This window comes from Amphiprion ocellaris, chromosome 4 (assembly GCF_022539595.1).
Source record: "Amphiprion ocellaris isolate individual 3 ecotype Okinawa chromosome 4, ASM2253959v1, whole genome shotgun sequence".
NCBI lineage: Eukaryota > Metazoa > Chordata > Actinopteri > Pomacentridae > Amphiprion > Amphiprion ocellaris.
The window spans coordinates 24,052,244-24,077,147 of NC_072769.1; the positions used below are offsets into that span (position 1 = coordinate 24,052,244).

Sequence of the window (24,904 nt, forward strand, 5' to 3'; positions counted from 1 at the left end):
GTACTGAAACCCAGGGATGCACAGTGACGTCAGAACATCATCTATATTGAGCGACAAAGATATTAAAAGGAAATGTTGGCATCGGCTTAAAATGAACATAGACAGGTAGCGATAATGTGATGCTGACTAATGCTCGACGTGGCCCCAGCACGTTTCACAGATTACATTTATTTACTTGTTTTGTAACCTGTTAAAAGGGTCAGCTTTGCTCTGGTTCTGGCACATTATCGGGACTGTATTTTGGAGAGTGTCATTCAAGCCCATTAAAGTAGGATGAAGTTTATGAATTTTTCTAAAAAAAAAAAAAAAAAAAAAATCACAGAAATAAATATGGCAGGTTATACATGTAAGTTGAAGTAGCTTCATAGTTTTCCCAGTGAATGTGCATTTAAAAAGCATTTGATTTTATTTCTACATTGTCCTGGTCTTTGTAATGTGTTCATTCAACTAGCTGAGAGACTTGACGTTCTTAGCAATTGGGTGCAATAATATGTGCACATGTCAGTATCAGAGATTCTGATGAAAAATTTGTGAGGTAGTGCACTTGCTCAAAAGCCTCTGAGATTGTCACATATTTATTCAAAGAGCAAGTAAAAAAATAGAACCATTTAATGTTATGTATATGGTGGTGTTACCTTTTTTTGTTAGCATTCCTTGCATATTGGCTTGCTTGTGTCTTTTGTCTGTCTGTTAATTTCAAATCCATTTCCCATCGACACTCATGCTGCTTTCTTTATCCACCGTATCCAGTTGCAGAGGTCTGCATTTGCCACCTTTATAATGCCATAAAAAAAGCGCTATTCAAATGACTTGAATGAAACAAGTGATATTGTTGAAACTGTTTTGCAAATTCAGAGCTCATAGGTTTTGACAAATTGTCAATTGGTGCATGAATTGGGCATACTTTTTGGTTTGGGAAAGATCAAAAATTAGTCAAAGGAAGCTCTGTGGAACAGGAATGATTGTTGTTGGTTCCCTCCAATAGGATCGAATCAATGCAGAGTTCACACTGGTTAGAGCCTCTGCACAAATTTATCCAAATCAAATGGAAATCAAATGTTACGCTTTGTGTTCTTAACAATGCTGTCAATCTTGGAGACACAGCTCCTTCACTAAGTTGTTATGAGCATGTAAGATGCTGTGTTACGTTTCCAGATGTGAGGCTCTTCACTGTGGTTGTAGGGTCTTTACCACAGAGCTGCTAACTAGTCTTTTTATGAAATTTCAACAAAATCGGTTGGGTAGTTTTTGTGTCCTTTGCTGAGAGTAAAACCCCCGGACATTGATTCCACAAAGCCCAGACAATGTCAAATGGACACAGGTTGAAGTTATAATAAATGGTTGTGACCATAAAGGAGCTTGGTTGCTTTGATCCCACCAGCTCTCTACATCCATTTACTACTGTAGAATTTTCATCTTCTCATTGTTTTTGCTTTCACTAATTTTCTTTTTGTATAGTTATTTGTCCATCTTCTGTACCCGTTTGCCTGAGTGTCATGTTAGAATCAAGTGAAGGAAGACAAGAGAACTCTTTAATCCCTCATTTAAGATGTATTTTCATGATGTCTGTGACCTGCAGTCCACCTGAACTGGACCTGAATACAGTCCGAGTTCATCTGGATCCAACACACTGCATCTCACTTTGTGTCCTCTTTTCATCTGCTCTTCTCCAGGCTACGGACGCTCGCAGAGCTTTCCCCTGTTGGGATGAGCCAGCTATCAAAGCCACCTTTGACATCACCCTGATAGTTCCCAAGGACCGAGTAGCCTTGTCAAATATGGTACGTGTCATATGTTCACTCCTCCCTCTGAGAAACTCCAGACCCCACACTGCCTGAGTCACTCTCTGCTGCTAAGTTTCTTTCGTGTGTGTTTCCCCTCCTTTCCTTCCCTCTCTTTTTTCTTTGTTGCTTACATAACAGAGGGCAGACAGTCACTGCATATTCTACCTCTGGCTAAGATTATGTTCATCCTTATGTGAAGTGTAATGAATGTACATGTACAATAAGCTTGGTCATTTTCAGGAAATTTCTCCTAAATGTCATCTGTTTATCATACATGCACACTGTCTTCAGCAATCTTAACTGAAGGTGTTTGCGGCTAAATTGCATCAGCAAACATCATCTGGCTTAGATTATTTCAAACAACGCCCCTCCAGGCTAATACGGTTCATCTGGGCGGTGACTGTGAAGCTAAATTTGGGTCTCTCTGATGACTGACTAAATATGAATGACATGAAAGCAGTCTGTCTTTAATAAAGTGTGTTTTTTATGGCCTTTTCTACAAGATAGACTAGAGCTAAAAATCTTACTGTGGAATGCAATTTACAAAATTAATTCTAGGTATTTATAACCAAACGTAATAATATTCAATAATATAAATTAGTATTAAGAAATAATAATTATCGTAGACAAATCTTGCAGTAGAGCTAAATGCTCTGCATAGGCTGAGGCTAGTCCATATCTTGACCTTTTGTGTTCACATACCTGCTGCAATTTATTTTCTCTGCAAGTATCCTGTGACCTTTATGGTCTGGTTAGACGACCCTGAATTTAGATTGACTGTGTATGAGTACAAATGCTGTTCAGTGAATACTCATCGTAAGATCAAGATTTACACTTTGACATAGGTCCTGGAAAGGATTCAGGTCATGTGCTCATTCAGTGTGCATGTTATAGAGTAAATCAAGTCACAAATTGTGGCTAAATGTGCTCGATTTGGGTTCCTGCCCAGTCTGGAAATACATGGTTGTCTGTCTATCCCAGCACTTGATAGATATCACAACAACCAATTAGCACATTATAACAGGTTGTAGCAAGCAGATATTTTAGCCATCCATCCATCTATCCATTATCTATACACCGCTTAATCCTCATTGGAGTTCCAGGGGGGGCTGGAGTCTATCCCAGCTGACTTGGGGTGAAGGCAGGGGACACCTGGACAGGTCACCAGTCTATCACAGGGCTACACATAGAGACAAACAATCACACTTGCATTCACAGCTACAGACAATTTAGAGTTACCAATTAACCTCAGCATGTTTTTGGACTGTGGGAGGAAGCCGGAGTTCCTGGAGAAAACCCACACATGTACAGGGAAAACATGCAAACTCCATGCAGAAAGATCCCAGGAAGGCCGGGACGCACACCGGGGATCTTCTCGCTGGCAGGCAAAAGTAGATATTTTCTCATCTTCTACAAATCCCTTAAAATACCAATACCATCAAGAAATGTATACTATACTACTAGAGAGTGTGTTCCAAAGCCTGATTTGTCTTATCCCTCTTTGCCAAAAAGCTCTATTGTTGACCAAAAGCTAACAACACATCAAAGAGGGAGACTGTTGCACTCTGACATGCTCCCAAGTTTAAAGCTCCAAATGTTGATTTATCCTCTGAAAAAATGGACCCCAACAAACTTCTTCATTTTGGCATCCTGTTTGTTTAGAAGCTACAGCTGATACATGCCCTGCTATCCTTAATTAAAAATGTAACTAAGTTGCAGGCCTTCAGTAAACATCCAGACGACAACTGAATGTGTTGGCTTCATGTCTGACTGAGCACCATGGTCACTTTTCCATTAGTCTTGCTTAGTCAGACCGCTCTGTAGTACAGAATGGTCTTGCTTCACCACTTTGTCATTGTGCTGGAGAGGAAAAGCGCTCTGAGTTGTTTGAATTTCTTTAAAACAATCACAGTTGTCAGTGGCACCACTCAGCAAAGGGTGCAGCTTCGGTGTTCGCTCAAAATAGTGACGGGTGGAATTATTGTGGTGAAACGTTTACATGTAAGGAGATGAGCACTGTGATTAAAATGGGTAATCCACTGCAAAAACAAATAGCAGGGCTGCCTAACTGTGTGATGCACAGAAGTAGTTGGTGTTTCACATCATGAAGAAAACTAACACACAGATATCAGAAGAATGGGCAAAGCCGGCTGAAATGATTGATGGCTTATACCTGTATCCTACATCCAGAGAATCAGACAGTCTTTTCTGTAAATGTTGCATGAGCAATCTCACTAAGCCAGATCAAGTGTCATTTCTGTATTACTTTTTAACACAACGTGCATCTGAATTTGATGCTAAAAGGTCGGCACACACTAGCGTCAGTACTCCAAGTTGTGTGAAGCAGTGAGGGGAAGGCTTTTTCCACACATGAACAACACCACAGAGAGTATAAAACACGTTCTCGTTTACTTTGCCCTACAATCTATTACGTTGTGAAATACCCATAAAAATTAAAAGGTAGTGTGATAAAGACAGAACATGTCATATTACCGAGACTTACCATGACATTACATAATGAAGGTAATCCATGTTTTGCACAATATTAACAGATCCTTTTTTTCTTTGATTGCTTCCAATCATCTGAATTGTTGCGGACATGGATGTAAACACTAATAGCCGTTTGCACTTAGTTGATTTCCTGTGACATTCAAACATCTCCAAACATTTGCCACTAAAACTTCAGAGAATGGTTATTGCACTCTGCTGAAGTCTGATACCAAGAGGAACAGTGCAGTATCATTCTTTAAACAGGTGACCAGTGAAAACACTTAACATGATCAAAGCACGTAGACAGAACCAAGTGTAGAAATACATGAAGTACAACGGAGGTTGTCTGGTTTTTAACTGGATTTTGGAGCTTGCTGGGAAAACAGCCCAGCTTGGGACTGCACGGTGGCTTGGTGGTCGGTACTTTAGCATTGCAGCTAGAAGATCCCCGGTTCGTGTCCCGGCCCTCCCAGGATCTTTCTGCATGGAGTTTGCACTTTCTCCCTGTGCATGCGTGGGCTTTCTCAGGGTTCTCTGGCTTCTTCCCACAGTCTAAAAACATGCTGAGGTTAATTGGTGATTCTAAATTGTATGTAGATGTGAGTGTGATTGTTTGTGTGTATATGCAGACTGGTGACCTGTCCAGGTGTCCCCTGCCTTCGCCCCAAGTCAGCTGGGATAGACTCCAGTCCCCCTGTGACCCTAATGAGGATTAAGTGGTGTATAGATGATGGATGAAATTCAGTTTGTCGTTTGCATCTGTTTGTAGAAGTCTTTCTGTTGAGTTTGTAAATAGTCATAGCTTCAGACAGCAGCAGAAGAGAAAATTGTGTTCATTTACACACCTAGAGCAACAGCAGTAACTTCATTAGTTATTTATAACTGTCAGTCATCCCTGACATGGAGACAGAATCGATCAGGATCCAACTGCAGGTCAAACTGTGAACTTTCCCTCACCTCAGACTGGTGAGCTGTCCCACAGAGCTCATCAACATGGTCAGGATATTTTTATGTTAATGCTGGTAAAGTTAGATTATCATCCTAAATTAACAAAGCTGTTATTTGGACAGTTTGATAAGCTTCTGTTAGTGAAGACATTACTGGTTTTAGAATTTTGATGGTATTGGATGAAAGTATTCTTTAGCTGATGATTTACCTGCTGCTCTATTGATTTGAGCTCATTACTTCTTTTCAGAAGATGACGGATTAGGATTTTATTGACTAAAACCATTCCTCTCCTTTTAGTCCAACTGCTAATATAACACTTAGTACAACAAAATCGTCACTATATTTGTTGTGTCAGACGTCTCACTCGTGGTGGCTCATGAATATTTTAGCCTCTAGCTGCTGCAGGTGGGGCTTTAGACTTTTAGTCTTTTTGTGTTATGCAACCTCTGTTTGCCTGCAGCTAGTTTTACAAGGGGAGAAAGTCAGAAGATTTTGTTCTGAAGCTAAAACTTCTGACCTTGAGCAAAAATGTTTTATTTTAGCTAAATGTACCAACGTAGTCTTAAGCTTCTAATCTGTTTTACTGTCGTTTCTCTTGATTAAACCGTTTTACTGCACCTTCCTTCCCCAGAATGTCATTGATCGAAAGCCATATCCAGAGGATGAAAACCTCGTGGAAGTAAAGTTTGCCACCACGCCCATCATGTCCACATACCTTGTAGCTTTTGTCATTGGTGAATATGATTATGTGGAGAGTCAATCATCAGATGGTGTAACAGTACGTGTCTACACACCAGTCGGAAAGGCAGAACAAGGGAAATTTGCACTGGAGGTGAGCATGTTGTTAAAATACAAACATTGTCAGTGCATGAAGGCACTGTTAAACCCTACGTCCACAGCAGCATATTCACTAGATGCTTTCACATTTGTAGAAAAGAGTCGCGTTTTTTTTTTTAAACTGCATATGTTTGATGATGGAGTCCCCTTAAAACTGCAGAATCCATTGTTTCTCCTTTAGTCTTGATGTACAAACAGTAATACAAAGGATAGAATACAAAAGAGCAAATTGTTTTTAAGTTCTTTGACATGTTTTTATATCTGTTCATACTTTGCTCCATATTTGCAGGTTGCAACTAAGACCTTACCTTTCTACAATGACTACTTCAGTGTTCCTTATCCATTGCCTAAAATTGATCTCATAGCTATTGCTGATTTTGCTGCTGGTGAGTAGCTGCAGATCCCAAATCCATTGGAGTGAGACATTTAGACTTAAAATGTTTAAATCGGAGTGAAACACAAACTTCGTCCTCTCTTTCAGGTGCCATGGAAAACTGGGGCCTTGTTACCTACAGGTAAGCTTGAACTATAGATCTTAAAAACATAATAGTTTTAATTATTGATGATTGACCAACCACATGACTGTCGGGGCAGATTTAGGAAAGTAAGTCCACAATAACTGCTCTGAAATAAGTGATACACTATCTTTTACAGGGTGTGAGTGTGTGTATAATGAATTACAGTAATTATAATGAACAGCTATGTAATACTAGCCTAATCACAAGATAATGCAATGTGTCAACACACAGAATGTAATTTGTAGGTTACAATGGTCAAGCTATTCATCTCTGATGCAGTAAACACTCAAGATCTCCCAAAATATCTGAAGATTATTTAACTACGCAGCTACATTTTTACTCTCTGTGGATTCATTTGTCCCTGCAAGCTAAAATCTTGCACCTGTCTGGAAACAACACAACCATGGCTAGAAGGACAGAGATCTCAAAAATGTCCTCTGTGCAGTATGACATAGTTATAAAGCCATAAATCATATCAAAAGAATAAAACAATGCTCTGCCTGTTAACTCCAGAAAGATATTTAATCGTGCTCAATGTAACATCCAACAGCGTACTCCTTCCAATACCCTTTTTGAGCCAAGATGCATTTATTTCAATGCTCAAGTACATTGTATTTTTCTCTGTCTCTCTAATTTTTTTCCATACTTCCCCTTATCTGCACTGTGTAAGAACAGCCTGCAGTTCACCCACAAAGGTTTTGTCACATGACTATTGGTTGTAGCTGAGTCAAACGTGGCTTCTGGCTTGATAACGTGCATTTCACACCCACTGGTTAATTTTGGGGTTCGGAGAGGTAAAGATTAGATCTAATGAAATCTCAAATGTTCTGTGACTCAAATTTGATTTTTCAGCCTCTGTTTTTCATTATTGTAAATGAAATAGTTTGGGGTTTTGGGACTGTTGATCAGACAAAACAAGCAATTTGAAAATCTTTCCTTGAGCTCTGGGAAATTGCAGATTATTTCTAGTTTCTGGTATTTTATAAACTAAGTATAAAACAAACAGTTGTGCACCTTTAAATCTCATTGAGATTGGCAGTTTTTTTTTTTTGTTTTCTCTTTGAACAACACCAGGTTTTATTGCAGTCGTGTCTTTTTGGCTGACAGCGCTGATGGCGTTTTAATTGCTTTGTGGTTAGCTGAATATGCTACCACCTGGTAGGTATTCAGCTGGCGTGCAGTTAGTATACCTGCTGTGTGGTCATCACACACCAGCTGAATGCCATCAAACATCCTCCGAACCAACTCGCCGCACGTTTTCTTAATAAACAGCCCAGCAGCCAATGAAGACTGTGGCTGGTTGACGGTGGGCTACAGTTACCTGCCGGTTCCGGACAAACTGTCGACTTTCAGCCTTCTTTGTGTTAATCTCAAGTTTCTGTTGTTTTCCAGGGAGACAGGCACTGCTAATCGACCCGAAGAACTCCTGCTCGTCTTCCAGGCAGTGGGTGGCGCTGGTGGTTGGACACGAACTCGCCCACCAGTGGTTTGGAAACTTGGTCACCATGGTAACCAGCCGTAACCTTTCACCAGCTATTTGTGATAGAAAATATCATCAGGCACCCTTGTACAAATACACTCTGTGAGAAGCTTTGAAAATGATAGTAGTCAGAGCAATAACACAATAGCACCACTCATAATGGCCTTGATTAAAAACTGCAGCACTAAGTCAAAGGCAATCAAGTACATCAAAAAGGGCAGATAAGACTTAGCAAAAGAGAAAAACAGTTTATCAGCAGACCTGATTGTAGGAAAGTACACACCTATTTTTTTTGTCGTAATCTGTATGCTAAACAACAGTTTGATTTCCTAAATAATTTGCAATATGTGATGTGAAGTGTGCTGAATTATAAAAATAGAGACAATGTAGTGTACACAAACGTCCATTAAAAAAATAGAGCCACATTGCTTCGTTGACAGTTGTCATGTGCATTACCGTTCAGAAGTTTGGAGTCACTTAGAAATTACCTTATTTTTGAAAGAAAAGCTGTTTTTTCAATGAAAATAACATTAAAGTAATCAGAAATACAGTCTAGACATTGTTAATGTGATAAATGACTATTCTAGCTGGAAATGGCTGATTTTTAATGGAATATCTCCATAGGAGTACAGAGGAATATTTCCAGCAACCATCACTCCTGTGTTCTAATGCTACATTGTGTTAACTAATGGTGTTGAAAGGCTAATTGATGATTAGAAAACCCTTGTGCAATTATGTTAGCACATGAATAAAAGTGAGTTTTCTTGGACAACATGACATTGCCTGGGTGAGCCCAAACCTTTAAATGGCAGTGTATGTCATGAGTGTGGGGTCCAGGAAGCATATTTTTTCCTTTTTTCTTTAAAGATTTATTTAATCTCTATGTTATCGAGTAGATCTCACTCCAGTTAGCAACTTCTTTTTCAAGGGAGACCTACTGGGCTGCAGGATTACAGATTTTGGCAATTTTCGGTCAGTATGACATATCAGTTACACATGTGAAACCTCCGTAAACACCCTGTGATGAGATGTGACATTTAAAAATAATACATTACAGAACAGCTGTTAGTATAAGGGTCTCTAGAAAGAGCTAAAAGAGAAAAGAATCATTTACTTTGCTTTGAGTTTTAGGTCAAAACATGACAACCAGACAAAAGTCGAGACTGGCTTTAGCTTTTATTTTATACTGTTTATATGCAAATATTGCATAAATATATGCATTTTTATAGACCTATCCAAAACATGACCAGTGTTAACAGTACAGTGAAATGCCAGTCTATTGTTAACATACTTTTGGAGAGCACTCTAGGTGTTTCATGATCTCAGATTTAATTAGATGGTGAGCACTGTTATGAAAGGTTAGAACACTATGAGGGAAGTTTGTCCAAAGTGGCTTCATAAATAAAACTGTACTCGTGTATAAGTACTTAAATGATTTTTTTTAACCTTGACAACAGGTTACCAGCTATCCTTCAGAAATGTAATTTGCTTGTGTGCCAGTCTTTCAGTCAGTGTTAGGATTTGGACTGTCATGTCAGAACAGTCTTGAAGGGCTTCAAGGGCGCGTTGTCATCTTAGTGTGTGTGTTTTGTCTTCAGGAATGGTGGACCCATCTGTGGCTTAATGAGGGATTTGCATCCTGGATCGAATATCTGTGTGTGGACCACTGCTTCCCAGAGTACGACATCTGGACCCAGTTTGTCTCAGCCGATTACACCCGCGCTCTGGACCTGGACGCACTGGACAGCAGCCATCCCATAGAGGTGTGTTGTGCAGGGATTCACTTTCTAATAGTCAAGTTGTCTGTTGGGAGGAGTGTTTCTACTACTCTACTAAGCCATTTTGTTTGTCACTCTACTAGGACACAGTCTCACCTTTACAGCCATATTTAACTAAGCAGGAGTTAGTAATGTAATGGTGATCTTTTTTTTAATTGATTTTGTGTGTGAAGGCAAATATTATAGGTATGACAATCCACATAATAGTTTCTGTCAGACTTTTACCACTTCATCAGCTTCATATTTTGTGGTCCAGGTGAATGTGGGCCATCCATCAGAGGTAGATGAAATCTTTGATGCCATCTCCTACAGCAAAGGAGCGTCTGTGATCCGCATGTTGCACAACTACATAGGAGACGAGGTTGGTTGACGAACTCACACCCGTGTTGTTCATATTTTCTGTATATGTTGTTCATTAAAGTAAACAATTTCTTTGTAGGACTTTAGGAAAGGAATGAATGCCTATCTTGTGAAATTCCAACATAAAAATGCATCAACAGGTAAGAACATACAGGAAATATTTTTTTAGAAATGAGGCTGGCTGTGTAAAATGATTTCATGGATTCCTACTACTCTGACTCATGGTTGTTTTCAACAGAGGACCTGTGGGACTGTCTGGAACAGGCCAGTGGGAAACCCATTGCTGCAGTGATGGGCTCATGGACCAAGCAAATGGGCTTCCCAATAATAGTAGTCGACCAGGAACAGGTGAGCTTTACTCAGCGTCATAGTCTGTTCAATTGAAGCACTCCTTGTGACCATAACCCAGTTACTTCTGAAACTACAGTGGCTGGTGGGTGTCAAAATATACTTGGTTTCTAAACCAAGTCTATTGGATAAACTGAGTTTTCCTGACTTTTGAAAAAAAGTGATTCACTCTCTGAACCCCAGAATGCACCAGCAAGTTTTAAAGACATTGTATCTTTTTTTAAAAAATGGCAAAATGCCAAAGTTTATCAGAGAAATCATCTGATTTTCAACTTTTCCTTAGTCCTTGAACTACTCATCTGACACACCGTTTTGTTGGAAATATTTTCCAAATCAAAGCTTAAGACTGTGGTATTTTATTAGAACCAATTTATTCTTAATATCTCATTCTTAAATTTTCCAAAAAAAAGAAATTGTTTGCATCAGGTTCTGTTTAAAAAAGAAAACACAAACCTATTCTGTTCCCATTAATGACTCGCTTGTGACAAACAGTCATGTAACCAATTTTATGGACTTCTTGGCCGGACCTGCACGTTGTGTTTACACAGAACAGAGAGGAGACAAGTATGGAAGCAAATTAAACTGTGGGCTCTTGTTTATGTTTTTTCTTTTTTTTTTTTTTTTTTAAATAAATAATCAAAGAAATTTTTCATATTTTTTTTTTTTTTAAAATATTTTGATTTTGCTGTATTACACAGGAAGACATTTTGTGATATCTGTATTTCTAGTCATTCTGTGCTGTTTCCGTAGAAATGCAGGACTTTATATTGCAGTGAAAATGAGTCCACAGTGAAGAAAAATGTGAACGGAGCCAAAAACACCCAGCAGCATGTTGGGGTTCAGAGAGTTAACTGTGGCTTTAACCAGTAGACATGACAAGTATTCATTCTACACCTGTACTTTGTTTGTGTCTGTCTGGTAACTGGGTCTAATTCTCTACTCTGTTAATACTCATACATACCCAAACATAATGTTATTTTCAGCAAGGTGATGACCGCATCCTCAAGATATCTCAGAAGAAGTTCTGTGCCAGTGGACCGCACAATGGTGAGTGTTTATTTCAGGCACTGGTTTGGCAAATAGGCTAAAATAAAACTTATGAAAACCACCTGGCGCTAGTGCTGCTTTTGGTTAGGAAATCGGAGAACACGGCAGCTTTTTGGCTTCTCATTGACCCCCTCGCTTGTCTGTTGTACAGGTGAGGAATGCCCCAACTGGATGGTCCCCCTTAGCATTTGTACCAGCGAGGACCCCAAATGCACCAAACTCAAGGTTCTGCTGGACAGACCAGAGACCACCATCACTCTGAGTGGTGTCAGTCCAGACCAGTGGGTCAAGGTAAGGCCCCGCCACAGTTCGCCTCACACCGTCACTTAATGTTTCTGTTTACATCCGTTCTCCAAGGTGATAATACAATTCAATTTTCAAATCCTCAACAATAGTCTCTGGCAAACATTTGTACTGAAAGTAGAGAGGCACTCCACTGCCAAATGCCTTGTTTTCTGCCTATTGCCAATCCAATAACTGATATATAGTGATGATTGGAGTCTTTTTATGAAGCAAAGAGTGTCGTGACACTAAAAATTAAGTTTCTTGTCCACCACGATAGAATGAAAGTATGTGATTGTGGAACCTAAAGCTGCCATTTTTCCACACCTGGTGTTACCCTTTCTGCTTTTTAGATTGTCTATGCCAATTTGGTGGAAACTTTAAGTCTGAGTATGGCATGTAAGCCTGAATTCTTTGGTTTAATTGGTGAAAAACAAGGTTCAGTGTTGTGTCTTGTAATAATTTCAACGGGGCAGAATTTGTACAAAGTAGAGTAAACTATTAGTAGTTTTTCTACATGAAATATGCTTTAAATTACCCATTATCTTTGAACCATGCAATTTTAAAACTCTGTCACTATCTTTACAATAATACGGCTCCAAAAATCTGTCTCTATATTTGGCCATAATCACATTTTTTGAAAGAGTCATTTACAAACACACAGATGAAACCTTTTTTTTTAGCATTTAACCAAATGGAAGAATTATTTTACATGCAAGCAGAATGGTGTGAGCTTTCCACTTTGCTGCACTGGTGATGAGGCAGTGACAGTGACAGCTGTGGATTTAGCTGAACTAATGACTCATGAGGAAAGATGCCTCAGTCTGTCCTGTTATCATCAAAAGAAAAACATCAAAGTTCATAGACTGAACTTCCGCGTTGATAGCTGGAAGAAAAGAGCAATAGAGGATGTGGTCAGCACAGTCTCACCCACACATTTTCTGTCAACCTGAGTTTCTGCAGGCACCTAGGTTACTCAGAAAGGGACAGCTTAGTTTACTTACTCACTTCTGTTTTTTTTTTTTTTATTTTGGTAATTTCAGTGTGTAAATTAGCAAGAACATGGATGGACTTGTTTGAAATCTCTCGGGTGCGACTTGCAAATGTAAAGTCATAGATGGGAAAAGAAATCGTTTTGAAAGACTAATGTTCTCTCTCTCCTTGTGTTTGTTCAGTTAAAAATCTGAATTACAAGTATTTGGTGAAAATACACCCACCATAATCAGGTTATTGTTTACTGAACCGCTGAGTGTTGGCATTAGTTATGATTCTGTTTCACTCTCTTTGAACCATGCTGGGCACTGTGTCTGAGAGATGATGATGGTAAAACTACATTTTCCCCACAGTCTGACCCAGTTGCCTTTCTTCTGCTTATTAGATCAACCCTGGCACTGTGGGCTTCTACCGCATCCAGTACAGCTCGTCCATGCTGGAGAGTCTGCTGCCGGGCATCAGAGACCTCAGCCTGCAGCCTGTGGACCGACTCGGCCTGCAGAATGACCTCTTCTCTCTAGTAAGGCTCCTTCACGCCCACACAAGGGCATACACAGAATCTTTCACCTGGGAGGTAAAGAGCAGCCGTTTTTATTTTATGTCTTTATGACAACATGTAATCAGTTACTAGTAGTTGGACAGCCCTATAAAGCTTGTTAGTTCAGAAAGGAAGTCCCCTCCCTTCTAGACAAGCACATGACGCAGAGTAAAGGAGGTCAAGTCTGGCATGCCTGCTTTAAATCTAAGGATATGTTTAAAACAATGTCACCCGCAGGAAACACTGGACCTCAGAGTATTTATGGTCAAAATCGCTCCTGTGCTCATTGAATCTGATTTAGAACCACAAGCTGACGAGAAATGTGAATTTGAAACCTGGCTTGATAGTGTTGTAATAGATAAAATACAATGACTGACTGTTTATTCATGCTCTAGTTTTTTTCCTCCCTGTTAGCTGTTGTGACTCAGTATAAGCAAGTTTTGACATTATGTTCTACATAGACACTTTCCTGTAACTCATACAATATGAAGCAATTTCGATGGATTGTAATTTTCCAGGACATTTTATACAGTCAAACAAGAGTAATGTTTAGAGGATCAGATGGTGTTTATTCATAAATCTCTCTTTATTGAACTGCTAACATTATGATGTTTTTAAACTAAGAGCAGGACTGAATTACTGTCACCACGTTAAATGGCTACTTCATAGTTTTCATATCTTTTCTCATGTTAGTGCTTATTGATGCAGAACAGAAAGGGCTGGCTGCACCTCGTCATTCTGATTTATGGGACTAAAAGATTCTGGCCTGTTTGTATTTATTGGAACCAATTGCAATTGTATTGGGCGTTACTAAGCAAAGGTTGTTGGTGTTTCCTACAGTGAAGTGGATTTTGAGTACGACAAGGAGATACATACAAGACATAAAGGCTAGCCCACAGACTACATCTAACGAGACAGACTAATTAGTGCATGAATAGTAGAGGTCTTGTAAAACAGACGGTAACAGTAAATTTTGTGTTGTACTTTTCACATCTACAAGTACACAAGGATCCATATAATGTAAATTTCGTCATCAGAGGGTGTACTCAAGCACTGTACTATGATTCTGTGGTGTCCACTGCTGTCTGTGTGCATGCCCGCAAGGGAGAGTGACCACAGTAAAGACAGAACAAATAGGTGGGACAGTTTTGCTAAAGAACAAAATGAATTGGTAATTGTATTTGTTGTTCTGTGCATGCATATCCCTGTGTTATTTTGGTGATTGTGCCCATTTTTCATATTGTGCATAGTATGAGCTAAATGTATAAGGACTATGTATGTGTGAATCTGGGGATGTATATCTAAGTGTATGTTTTTGACAGTATTTGGTTATGCATAGCTTATTTACATACACTTTATTTTCTTCTCTGTGCTTTTTCTTCCAAGGTAAAATAGAAATACAGTGCATGATATCATCCAAGTGATTTTGTTCTCAGACCATGAAACTAACAATAATGACATTAGTTGATGTATTAAACTTTTGCTGACAGACTTTTCCTATTCATTTACAGGAAGTTAAGTCCTAAAAAGTCACTTAATTTCATTCCTGACTAAAAAATTATTTTACAATTTTTTATTTTTTGTTTGTTTATTCTCTCCAAGAACGAAAGTCATTTCTCAATATGAAGGATTTGAATTACTTTGTGTCTACAGTCTCGTGCAGGGATGATCAGCACAGTGGAGGTGCTGAAGCTGATGGAGGCGTTCGTCAACGAGCCCAACTACACAGTGTGGAGCGACCTCAGCTGCAACCTGGGAGTGTTGTCTTCGCTGCTGTCCCACACTGATTTCCACGAGGAGATCCAGGAGTTCATTCGAGACCTCTTCACCCCCATCGGCCTTGAGCTCGGCTGGGACAGCAAACCAGGGGAAGGTGAGGATGAGCCGGACAACAACTGTGATCATGGGGTTTAAATCCTCCTAATTATATCCAAGTAGATTCCTCTTGTCTTAAGATTTAACCAAAGATCATTTATGAAGTCATTTCTTTTGAAGTGCATCATTATGTTTATGCACTTGCAAAGTAAGATATTTCTACATATGTTTGTCTCTGTCTTAATTTATTAACTGTATTTTTTTCAGCTTGTTGTTAAGTTGCAAAGACATTAAAAATTTGTTTTTGTACTGTTATTTACCCTACAGTGATTCATGCAGCTGTCAAAGGATGTCTGCAGTATTTCATTACACCTTACTATCCTGCAGTCAGGAGTTGTTATACTTTAACATTTTGACATTTATTTCCACTGAGAATTGTACCGTCATTAAGTATAGCGTGCCCAGATATATGATAGGTCTTCCCCATTACTGAACATACTGATTGGGAACTGAACTTGCTGCAGTTGTTCCAAGTTTTACCTTGTTTCCGCTGTCCTCCTTCCATTTGGAGACAAGCGGAGTGAGACTGACTGACCTTAATTTGTCTGTAGAAGGTCACAGTCCATATGAAAGACAAACAAAATCTTGAAGGTGATTTTTGTGTCTTCAGGTCACTTGGATGCCCTATTGAGAGGTTTGGTTCTTGGGAAGTTGGGCAAGGCAGGACACAAACCCACGTTGGAGGAGGCCCGACGGAGATTCAAGGACCACATGGAGGGAAAGCAGGTCCTGCCTGCAGACCTACGGAGCCCAGTAAGTAGACCATGCTCCTTATACTGGCCAACGATGAAGAAAATACCAGGCTAGCTCACAGATTCAATTACCCTTTTGTTCTGTTGTCTTACCCTCGGTCACTGATTAGCAATCATACGTAAATTAACCACTGTTCACCTTGGTAGTTACATACAGCCTCCTCTCTACCCTTTGATCCATCCTCTGACATTCCTATAAAATGTGTACCCTGAAAATGCTCTGGGTCGACCTACCTTTGCAGACCCATACTCTGTGCCGGTACATCCACCGTATTACCAGAAATACCAATAAAACACACCACTACAGCAAACTTTGAAGGACTAAGAGTGAAATTTCTTCAACACCAACATGTTTCATTTTGAGGTGATAAATGAAATAGCTTGTATTGCCACAATATCCTGCAGAAAGAGCACTTTAAATGTCGATTTTAAAAATATAACCATTTGTTTTGTTAACAAAAGCCTTAAACATGCTTGGAAATTCGAAGTGTTAAATTGCTGGTTGCAGGGATGTGAGATTAGCTGTTTAAAAAATACTGATTTGTATTTGTAATCTTTCATAAACACCATTTAATGAGTAACTGGGATACTAGTATTTATCATACATATGGTGATTTATTGTGTTCTGTGTGGATGACTTATCCCCAATATGATCAACGCCAGAATAAACCTCATAGCTGCGTTGCTAATAAACACAGTGTTTGTGGTAAACTCTGCTGCTACTCTTTCTACTGATGTGTTCTCTGTAATGATCGTACTGCTCCCCTTTAATACAAATAAATTGTAAAATTTTATGTTTTCAATTTCTATTTCTGATTTGTATAGTTTGAATGACAAGATACAGTATGTAAAGCATATCAAGTACCAGAGGGACTGGTAATGTCTGAGTCGGACATTATTTGACATTAATAGATGTCCTCTACCATTTGGCTTCCGTTTAAGTCAAACTGTTGTTCTGTCAGGACTATGAAAACTACCAGCACTGACAGGTGATGAGTTGTAGCGTGTCAAACACAAGGCTCAACTCTGTGGCATTAGATGTAAACCTTTAGGTGGCTTCAGTGTCAGTTTTTATACCATTAGCATAATTATATGTAATAGAACTATTTCAAAGGATAATGTCAAAGTATTATTTTGACTGGCTTTGTTTTTTTTTTTAATCCAGGTGTATCTAACAGTATTGAAGCATGGAGACAGTGCCACACTGGAGACAATGCTGAAGGTAAAACTGCAGCAGGCCCGTTGGACTGTGACGAGCAAAAATATGTGAACTTTCAGGAATTCTATGATTTTTTTTTGCATTTATTGGTGGTTAAATGAGACTTTATCTAATCCTGATGCTACCTCCAAAATGCTTCACCCTTTGGGCTGATGGTTTCATGTTGGGATGCGTTGTTGCGTCGTCTTGTCAAACAGTTCGTCCTTAGTTTCATCAATCTACAAAACAGTCACCATGCTTGGTCAGTGGTCTGCATATTTTAAACTTACAGAGATGTAAACCAGCACCAATACTTCTTTAAGTGTTAAGCTTGTGCCGTCATTTTAGCTGAGAGCAGCTGCAGCACTTAACTGTCCCTGTTTGTAGACAGTTAGTCAGACTGTGGACTGATGAATGTCTAAACTCTTTAAGACTACATTTTAACCATTTCCATCTATGCAAATTAGCTAATCTTAACCACAAATAGAGCTGCACAGTTAAATGAAACATCATCATCATTTTTGGCTTCCTACGATTATATAAACAGTATTGAACAGTTTCCAAAATTCCGAAGTTTGTCATCATTGTCACATGATTAGTTTTTGTCCATATGTGTGTTAAACACTGGGCTTCATTCTTCCTCTCATATTAATGGCGTCTATTCTTTGGCCTGCAGCTCCACAAGCAAGCAGACATGCAGGAGGAGAAGAATCGCATTGAGCGAGTGCTTGGCGCCATCTCTGCCCCCGACCTCATCCAGAAAGTCCTCAACTTCGCCCTCTCGGTACACATGACCTTGTTTATTGTGTGTCTGCAAATTTGGTTTTGTTTCCCAGTGAGATGGAGGAAATGAAACAATTGGGTTGTTTTTAAAGTGCTATTTTTAACTTGTATGCTTGTAATCATGTGTTAGTGAAGCAAACAAGAATTAGTGGTTTCTGTTTTTATTTTTTTTAAGTTTTTAAGATCTAGAGCTTAAGTCACATCATTTTGCTGTGCCTGTACTTCATTTTAAATGTTATAGTGGAGTGAAAAAGTGGGCACTTGACCTTTAGAAAGTTTTACATTTTATATTTTAGAATAAAGATTTGTGTTGAACTTACTGTTCCTCACTTAAACTTTGTTGTAATTGAAAATCTGTAATTGCTTTCAATAGAAACTGGAAGTGAAAATGAATTACCATCATAGGCAGGTTGACCTAGAAGCGTTTTGCTTCCATCAGCTTCATCAGTAACAAGGAGTTAAGCTCTTCTGAGAGCTCTCTGCAGTGGACATCGTCTCCCGTCAAACACTGCTCCAGCTAACTTGTCTTTCTCATGGATCTTGTCCCCGACAGGAAGAGGTTCGTCCCCAGGACACAGTGTCAGTAATTGGAGGAGTGGCAGGAAGCAGTAAACACGGTCGGAAAGCTGCCTGGAAGTTTGTCAAGGATAACTGGGAGGAGCTTTACAGCCGCTACCAGGGAGGTTTCCTCATATCACGGCTTATTAAGGTAAAAAAAAACCCAGTCAAAACAAGAAAAGCACTCAGAGAGCACAGTGCTCCACCAAGGCTGCTCAGTCGTATCATTTCCGACTGCTGAAATCTTGAATAAATTCATGGCAGAAAACACAGCAACCTAGAATGTGGCCATTTAATATAGATGTACCCACCCAACAAAATGACCTTGCGCTGAGCACAGGTGTGTGTTATGCATGTGTACGTTATGTACGGATACCAAGTCACGTCACCTAAATATGTAGGGGGCGGCGGGAATTGATGGGACTCAGAAACACCCCCACAATTTAACCAATTGTTCCTTGTATGATTTCCAACAGATAAGTCCTAATAAGTCCACAGCGGTGGATTTGTAGTTGGATCACAATCATGTGATCTTCAGCAGACAGCTGATGTAGTGTTCACTTGTTGTCATAGTTACAGGTGCTGCTATCTCGCAATGATACAGGAATCTTTATCAAATCCATGGATCCAGACTATAAGCTGCATCACTGCCAGAATCTAATCACTTGATCCTTATGTCATTTCTGACCTTAGCTGAAAATTTCATCCAAGTCCGTTAGTCCGTTTTTAGTAATGTTGCTGACAAACCAACGCCGATCATCACATAACTCCGCCGAGGCGGAGTAAAAACAACAACCCCAAAGTCTTCTGATTTATGAACACAATCTCATGAGATCATGTCTTGCTAAGAAAGTATTTATTGAACTTCTTTACTCTCACACAATGAACACAGCTTAAAAGAGAGCAGAAGCTTCATTTACGCAGTCTATCTGTGTTTGTTTTTATTTAAATGTTATAAATGGGTGCATGCTGTCAGTCACAATAGAGATACAAGTTTGTTTCTTTTTGCGTTGTGGGTAACGTTTGTCTTGTTCTTTGCAGCTCACAGTTGATGGATTCGCAATTGATAAAATGGCTGTTGAAGTGAAGGTGAGACCATGACACAGTACTCCTTACTAGTTGCCATTTAAGGGTTTTATTCCCATTCTGTTACTTTCAAAAAAGAGAACTGATATAATGTCATGTAATGGGAAATGAAAAGGTAACTTGAAGTCAAGGTTCTTTAATGATAGGAAGAACAGTTACTTTCTCCTCAAGCTTTTTTATGAAACACAACTTTGACCACTAGAGGACAGAATGACCACAAACTGAGTTCATATGAAGTTTACAGTTGAGCAAACAACTACCTAATTAGTCATCTGGCAAACACAACAGCATTAACATGCAATGCAAAAAGGCCTCATTATATTTTTAAGCATTTTTGTCTCTAAAGTGTTTGTATTGAGACAGTCGGGTAACATGGGGCCATGATATACAGAAGAAGGCCCTGGATGGAAAGAGATGTGGTTCAGTGACAGGAGAACTTTGAATTTTATTGGAGGGACTGTCAGCTAAACTCAGATCATCTTTTTCTATGAAACTCTATGGCAACTTCCATGACAACACAATATTAAATATCTCAGTCTTTACTAACAGATGTATTGGACTTTTTTCAGATTAATTTAAAACTATTTAAGGGATAAATTTTTTTCCCCACTTTCTGTCTCTTTCTTGCTATTTTTTTAATTTGGTAATTTGTGATCTTGGAAAGAGTGATTGGGAAAACATTTCAATACAAGGAAAATTTAGTATCAGATCTCACATCCATATCACATCATTTTCTTTTGTGGATGGAGTGTTCCTTGTCCTAAAATTAGATACTTCCGGAGCACCTTAAAGACCCTGGTCTGCTGAAAATCAAGTTTTCCCTTATTAAAGCAAGCAAACTGCAGTCTATTGATGACAACTGATTGCAGTTTGTGGCATTCTGTATCATTTCTACCTTCAGTATATATGGCAGAATTACTCCAATGTCACAACTTGCCGTTGTGTATTGTAGAGTTCTTTTACTGTGTTTCAGCAGACTTGTAGGTGAGCTGGTGTGCGCTAGTTGCAGCAGGTGGCAGAGGGATGGATGGAGAGACAGAAAGGATCTTTCTACTGTAAGAAACAAGAGTGTAGGCTCATAAGCCATCTGAAGTCAGGGAGATAATATTTTCATGTGTAAAAAATGAAAATACACTGCCTGTCCAAAAAAAAGTCACCACCTGGATTTAACTAAGCAAATAGGTAAGAGTCTTCCATTACATAATTACCACTGTGATGAATATGTTTCAGCTGCAACAACTTATTTAACCCTAGTTAATGCAGTGAGGAGCTTCTCATTTCTTTAACAACCACATTGGAAGACATATCCTGAGGTCATGGGAAGGATATTAATCCGTCTCAGAAGGGTGAAATTATTGGCCTGCATCAGGCAAAGTAAACAACTAAGGAGATTTCTGAAACTACTAAAATCAGGTTAAGAACCATCCAATGCATTATTAAAACCTGAAGGATAGTGGAGAACCATCACCTTCCAGGAACAATTGTGGTGGGTCATGTGGTCTGATGAGTCCAGATTTACCCTGTTCCAGAGTGATGGGGGCATCAGAGTAAGAAGAGAGGTGGATGAAGTGATGCACTCATCATGGCTAGTTCCTACCAGCCTGTGGGGGTTAGAGTTATGATCTGGGGTTGGTCAGATTCAGCAACGTTATGTTCCCAAAGAATGAGGTCAGCTGACTACCTGAATATACTGAATGACCAGGTCTTTCAATGGAGTATTTCTTCCGTGATGACACGAGCATGTTCCAAGATGATGATTCCAGGATTCATGGGGCTCAACATTGTAAATGAGTAGTTCAGGGAGCATGAGACGCCATTTTCGCACACAGATTGTCCTCCACAGAGTCCAGACCTCAGCCCCACTGAGAATCTTTGCAGTGTCCTGGAGAAGACTTTGTGCAGTGATACAACTCTCCCATCTTCAATATAAGATTTTGGCAAAAAAAATTAATGCAACTCTGGACAGAAATAAATGCTGTGACATTGCAGAAGCTTATCGAAACGATGCCACGGAGAATGTGTCGTTCTCAAAGCTCAAGGTGGTCCAGTGAAATATTAGTGTGTGACTGTTTTTTGAACGGGCAGTTTTTGTCATTTTGAAACACAGAAATGACTTTTTCAGGGGTTTAACCAATGATGGAAGAGAGACTTTAGGCACTCCCTGGCAGTTTCATGAAAATAAAGCCAACCCCATGTACAAAGGAAGGTTGTGCGATTCAGCCAAAAGCTTCAGAGTGCATGAGATGTATGAGATGTGGAGTAGACGGTTGAGCATCTCTCCATGTTTCTGTTCCCGCAGAGTTTCTTTGAGAGTCACCCGGCGCCGGCAGCGGAGCGTACAGTTCAGCAGTGCTGTGAGAACATCCTCCTCAATGCCGCCTGGCTGAAGCGCGACGCGGACGACATCCACCAGTATCTACTGCAGCGCAAAGCACCTCCCGTCTGAGCCAGCCTCGCCGCCTCCTCCAGTCCCCTCCCCCTTCCCTCCAGCGCGGACCTCCCAGCATCATAGCTGCCTCGGCCCCCCTCACCACAGACCAGAGTGGGAGACCAGAGCGTACTTACAGCAGGCTTCATTTCTCAAAAGAAACTGTATGACACAAGAAGACAAAGCCAAGAATTTAACAAAGTGTTGGAAACTCAAAGAGACTCTTTCTACGTTAACAAGCGAAATCCATTTTAGTCAGACCAGGAATGTAGATTTAGCCCCATTCTGTCCACAGGCAGACAACACGTCAGCCAGTCGGCACGTCACATTATCGAACCAGTGCTCGCCCGAGTCGCAGAATCGCCCTTGAAATGATTGGTAACCCTGCTAGTGTAAACTGCATCACATACCCCAATATGCACACCTTCATCCACCTCTGCGTTGTAGCTGAAGAAACTGTGAAGCCTCCCCTCCTCCCCTTCCTCACCCTTCTCCTGCTGCCACTCATTTTGAACGCATGAAGTGTGATTTTCTACATTTGCTGCTCTATTTACTTCACTTACTTTTCTGTACAGACAGTCATCCATTATTTTGCTACTTTGTCCACCCCTCTCAGTTCATCCTCACATCTCCCCCCTCCTTCCTCTCCCTCAGGCATTGTGATTGGGTGAAGGCAGAAGGGCACCTGGGCAGAATGGGGTTAATAACAGTAGTGTGTGTTGTAGTTTCCAACAGCACTGATTCTCCATAGCTAATCAACGGTTAGGACGAGGCGAGCAGCGCTAGGCATGGTACTACATTTGTAAACTGTATGATGCAAGCATTTTTTGCGGATGTTCCTTTAAAAGAATTAATGGAAAAGTTCATGGGTACTTGTTTCCACTCCCCTACTCGCCCCCCCCCAAAAAAACTTTCAAACTCTGTTTAGTCAGAGTTTGTATAGTTTGAATCACCCACAAGCATATTTAATCCAGTTTCTTTATTCGCCACCCACAATGAAATGAAGATACAGGCGTGTTTTTATAAGACATCAGATGCAGTGATTTATTTAAATGTTGAGATAATCTTATATATTGAGGAGAGGGAAAGAAAAAGATCACAACACTACTTATCGGGGCCTTTTCATACTGAAGTAACATCAGGAAACGCCTCTTCATAGGGTTGAGAGTCCACCGAGGCCCGGTCTGGACTTTGTGGACGTGACAGATCGACTTTGACTCCGCTGTCGAACTTGGAAGCCTTAACATGGTCGACTGGTTTGCAGTAAATATTAAACACTGAAGTGGTGATAGTAGGTGACTTCCACATAACATCAAATGTATCTAATGTGACAGATTATGCAGACTTGTTTAACGAGTATATCTATATAGAATTTACAATTTGATGTGGTTTTTGGAAACATACCGACCAAGTCATCCAACCTGTTGTCGAGACACTTTCCCCCTGGAACATTTGTTGTTGTTTTCTTTTTGTTTATTTCTTTTTTCTTTTTTTTTGTTAAAAATTACAGTTGGTGTTCATTAAAGTGAAAAAGGCTTCTAAAAACAAATGATGTGAAATCAGTACATGTTGATTTTTATGAGTGAGGTGTGAGTGCGCATGCCTGGAAACAGATATGTAATTTATTTTGAATTGTCTCACATTTTAAGAAGTGTGGCGGTGATAATATTGAATTAAAAGTGGTTATAGCAGCAGGTGAATAATGTGTATATGTAACAGTTAAATTATAACTAAGGAGAGTAAAATTGGACACAGATTCCATGCTATCGCACAGGGGAAGTTGAAACGCATCTTGGTTTCATGAAGTGTCTGTAGAAAATGTTCAGGCGGTGTTTGCTCTGAGTTTGTCAACTGTGCTGATGCATTTAATGTTTTCTTGTCTTTTTCAGATGAATCTGATTTTAGTTCAACATGTGGAATGTCTTTGTGGTTCTGACTTTAAGACGAGGAAAAGCTGTCGCCCCGGACAGCTTTGTCTTTAGTGTTGCCAAGGCAAATGTAAATATGCAGTCCAATAAAGTAACACTTGATGATACAGTATCTGTCCCTACAGGACATTTCTCAGGTGCACCAAACCAGTCTTTCCTGCTGCAGTGATGCTGTTTCGATACTCTAGTTAGTGTCGTAGTTATGTCAGCAGATCAAGTCTTTCAGCACGTTTCTCAACCAAGAACAAAACTTGACTAGTGAACTGGCAGTGTGGGACTGCAGGCTGTTTTCATAGCTGTTCAAATGTGGTAATTCAGTAAACTGCCCATCTGTTTGGTAATATCTACCACTAAAGTGCTGTATGACCCAAACTGATAAGGGTCAGCTCAATTTTTTTAATAATAATTGTTCAATTGCCAGCCATTGAGATGTTGGAAATAAATTAAGAAAAACAAGTGAAGCAACACAAACTAGGAATGCTGGCATCTTAGCCACTATTCCTTTGGGATGCTCTGTGGCTGATACATTTTACCACATTTTCAGACTATTTTTAATCAGATTTCACCATCATCTGAGTGCACAAAGCTTCATGATTCAAAATAATGGGAGATTACAAACCTGTGAGCTGCATGAGTGGCCAGTACGAACAGGAGGAATGATTCAAAGATTCAAGGTTCTTTTTTATTCTTTATTGTGCACATATTCACATGACGTGGCACTAAATTAGTACGAATCAACTGGTACAGGATGTACTTGGAAAAATGCAAATCTAACTGTTGAAACTGAAATTATTATCATTAGTGCCTCAAATATTTAGATCATTAATACTCTATTAATAAGTCATTACCCAGCTGGTATAAATCTAACAAAGGGCAGAATTGCATTCCACTGA

At 39.7% G+C, this 24,904-nt stretch overlaps 1 protein-coding gene across 1 annotated transcript in view; it reads left to right on the forward strand.

Moving 5' to 3' along the window:
* Window positions 1–24,118, forward strand: part of npepps (aminopeptidase puromycin sensitive) — a 29,228-nt gene extending 5,110 nt beyond the window's left edge. Inside the window, exons 5-23 of the mRNA XM_055009767.1 lie at window positions 1,674–1,781; window positions 5,854–6,054; window positions 6,349–6,445; window positions 6,541–6,574; window positions 7,974–8,085; window positions 9,656–9,820; window positions 10,092–10,196; window positions 10,275–10,335; window positions 10,434–10,543; window positions 11,527–11,590; window positions 11,742–11,881; window positions 13,251–13,385; window positions 15,057–15,276; window positions 15,889–16,031; window positions 17,196–17,252; window positions 17,905–18,012; window positions 18,565–18,720; window positions 19,611–19,658; window positions 21,955–24,118. Of these exons, the coding sequence (XP_054865742.1) occupies window positions 1,674–1,781; window positions 5,854–6,054; window positions 6,349–6,445; window positions 6,541–6,574; window positions 7,974–8,085; window positions 9,656–9,820; window positions 10,092–10,196; window positions 10,275–10,335; window positions 10,434–10,543; window positions 11,527–11,590; window positions 11,742–11,881; window positions 13,251–13,385; window positions 15,057–15,276; window positions 15,889–16,031; window positions 17,196–17,252; window positions 17,905–18,012; window positions 18,565–18,720; window positions 19,611–19,658; window positions 21,955–22,101 (2,211 nt within the window). The 3' untranslated portion in view covers window positions 22,102–24,118. The remainder of the gene's footprint in view (window positions 1–1,673; window positions 1,782–5,853; window positions 6,055–6,348; window positions 6,446–6,540; window positions 6,575–7,973; window positions 8,086–9,655; window positions 9,821–10,091; window positions 10,197–10,274; window positions 10,336–10,433; window positions 10,544–11,526; window positions 11,591–11,741; window positions 11,882–13,250; window positions 13,386–15,056; window positions 15,277–15,888; window positions 16,032–17,195; window positions 17,253–17,904; window positions 18,013–18,564; window positions 18,721–19,610; window positions 19,659–21,954) is intronic.
* Window positions 24,119–24,904: the final 786 nt, after the last annotated feature.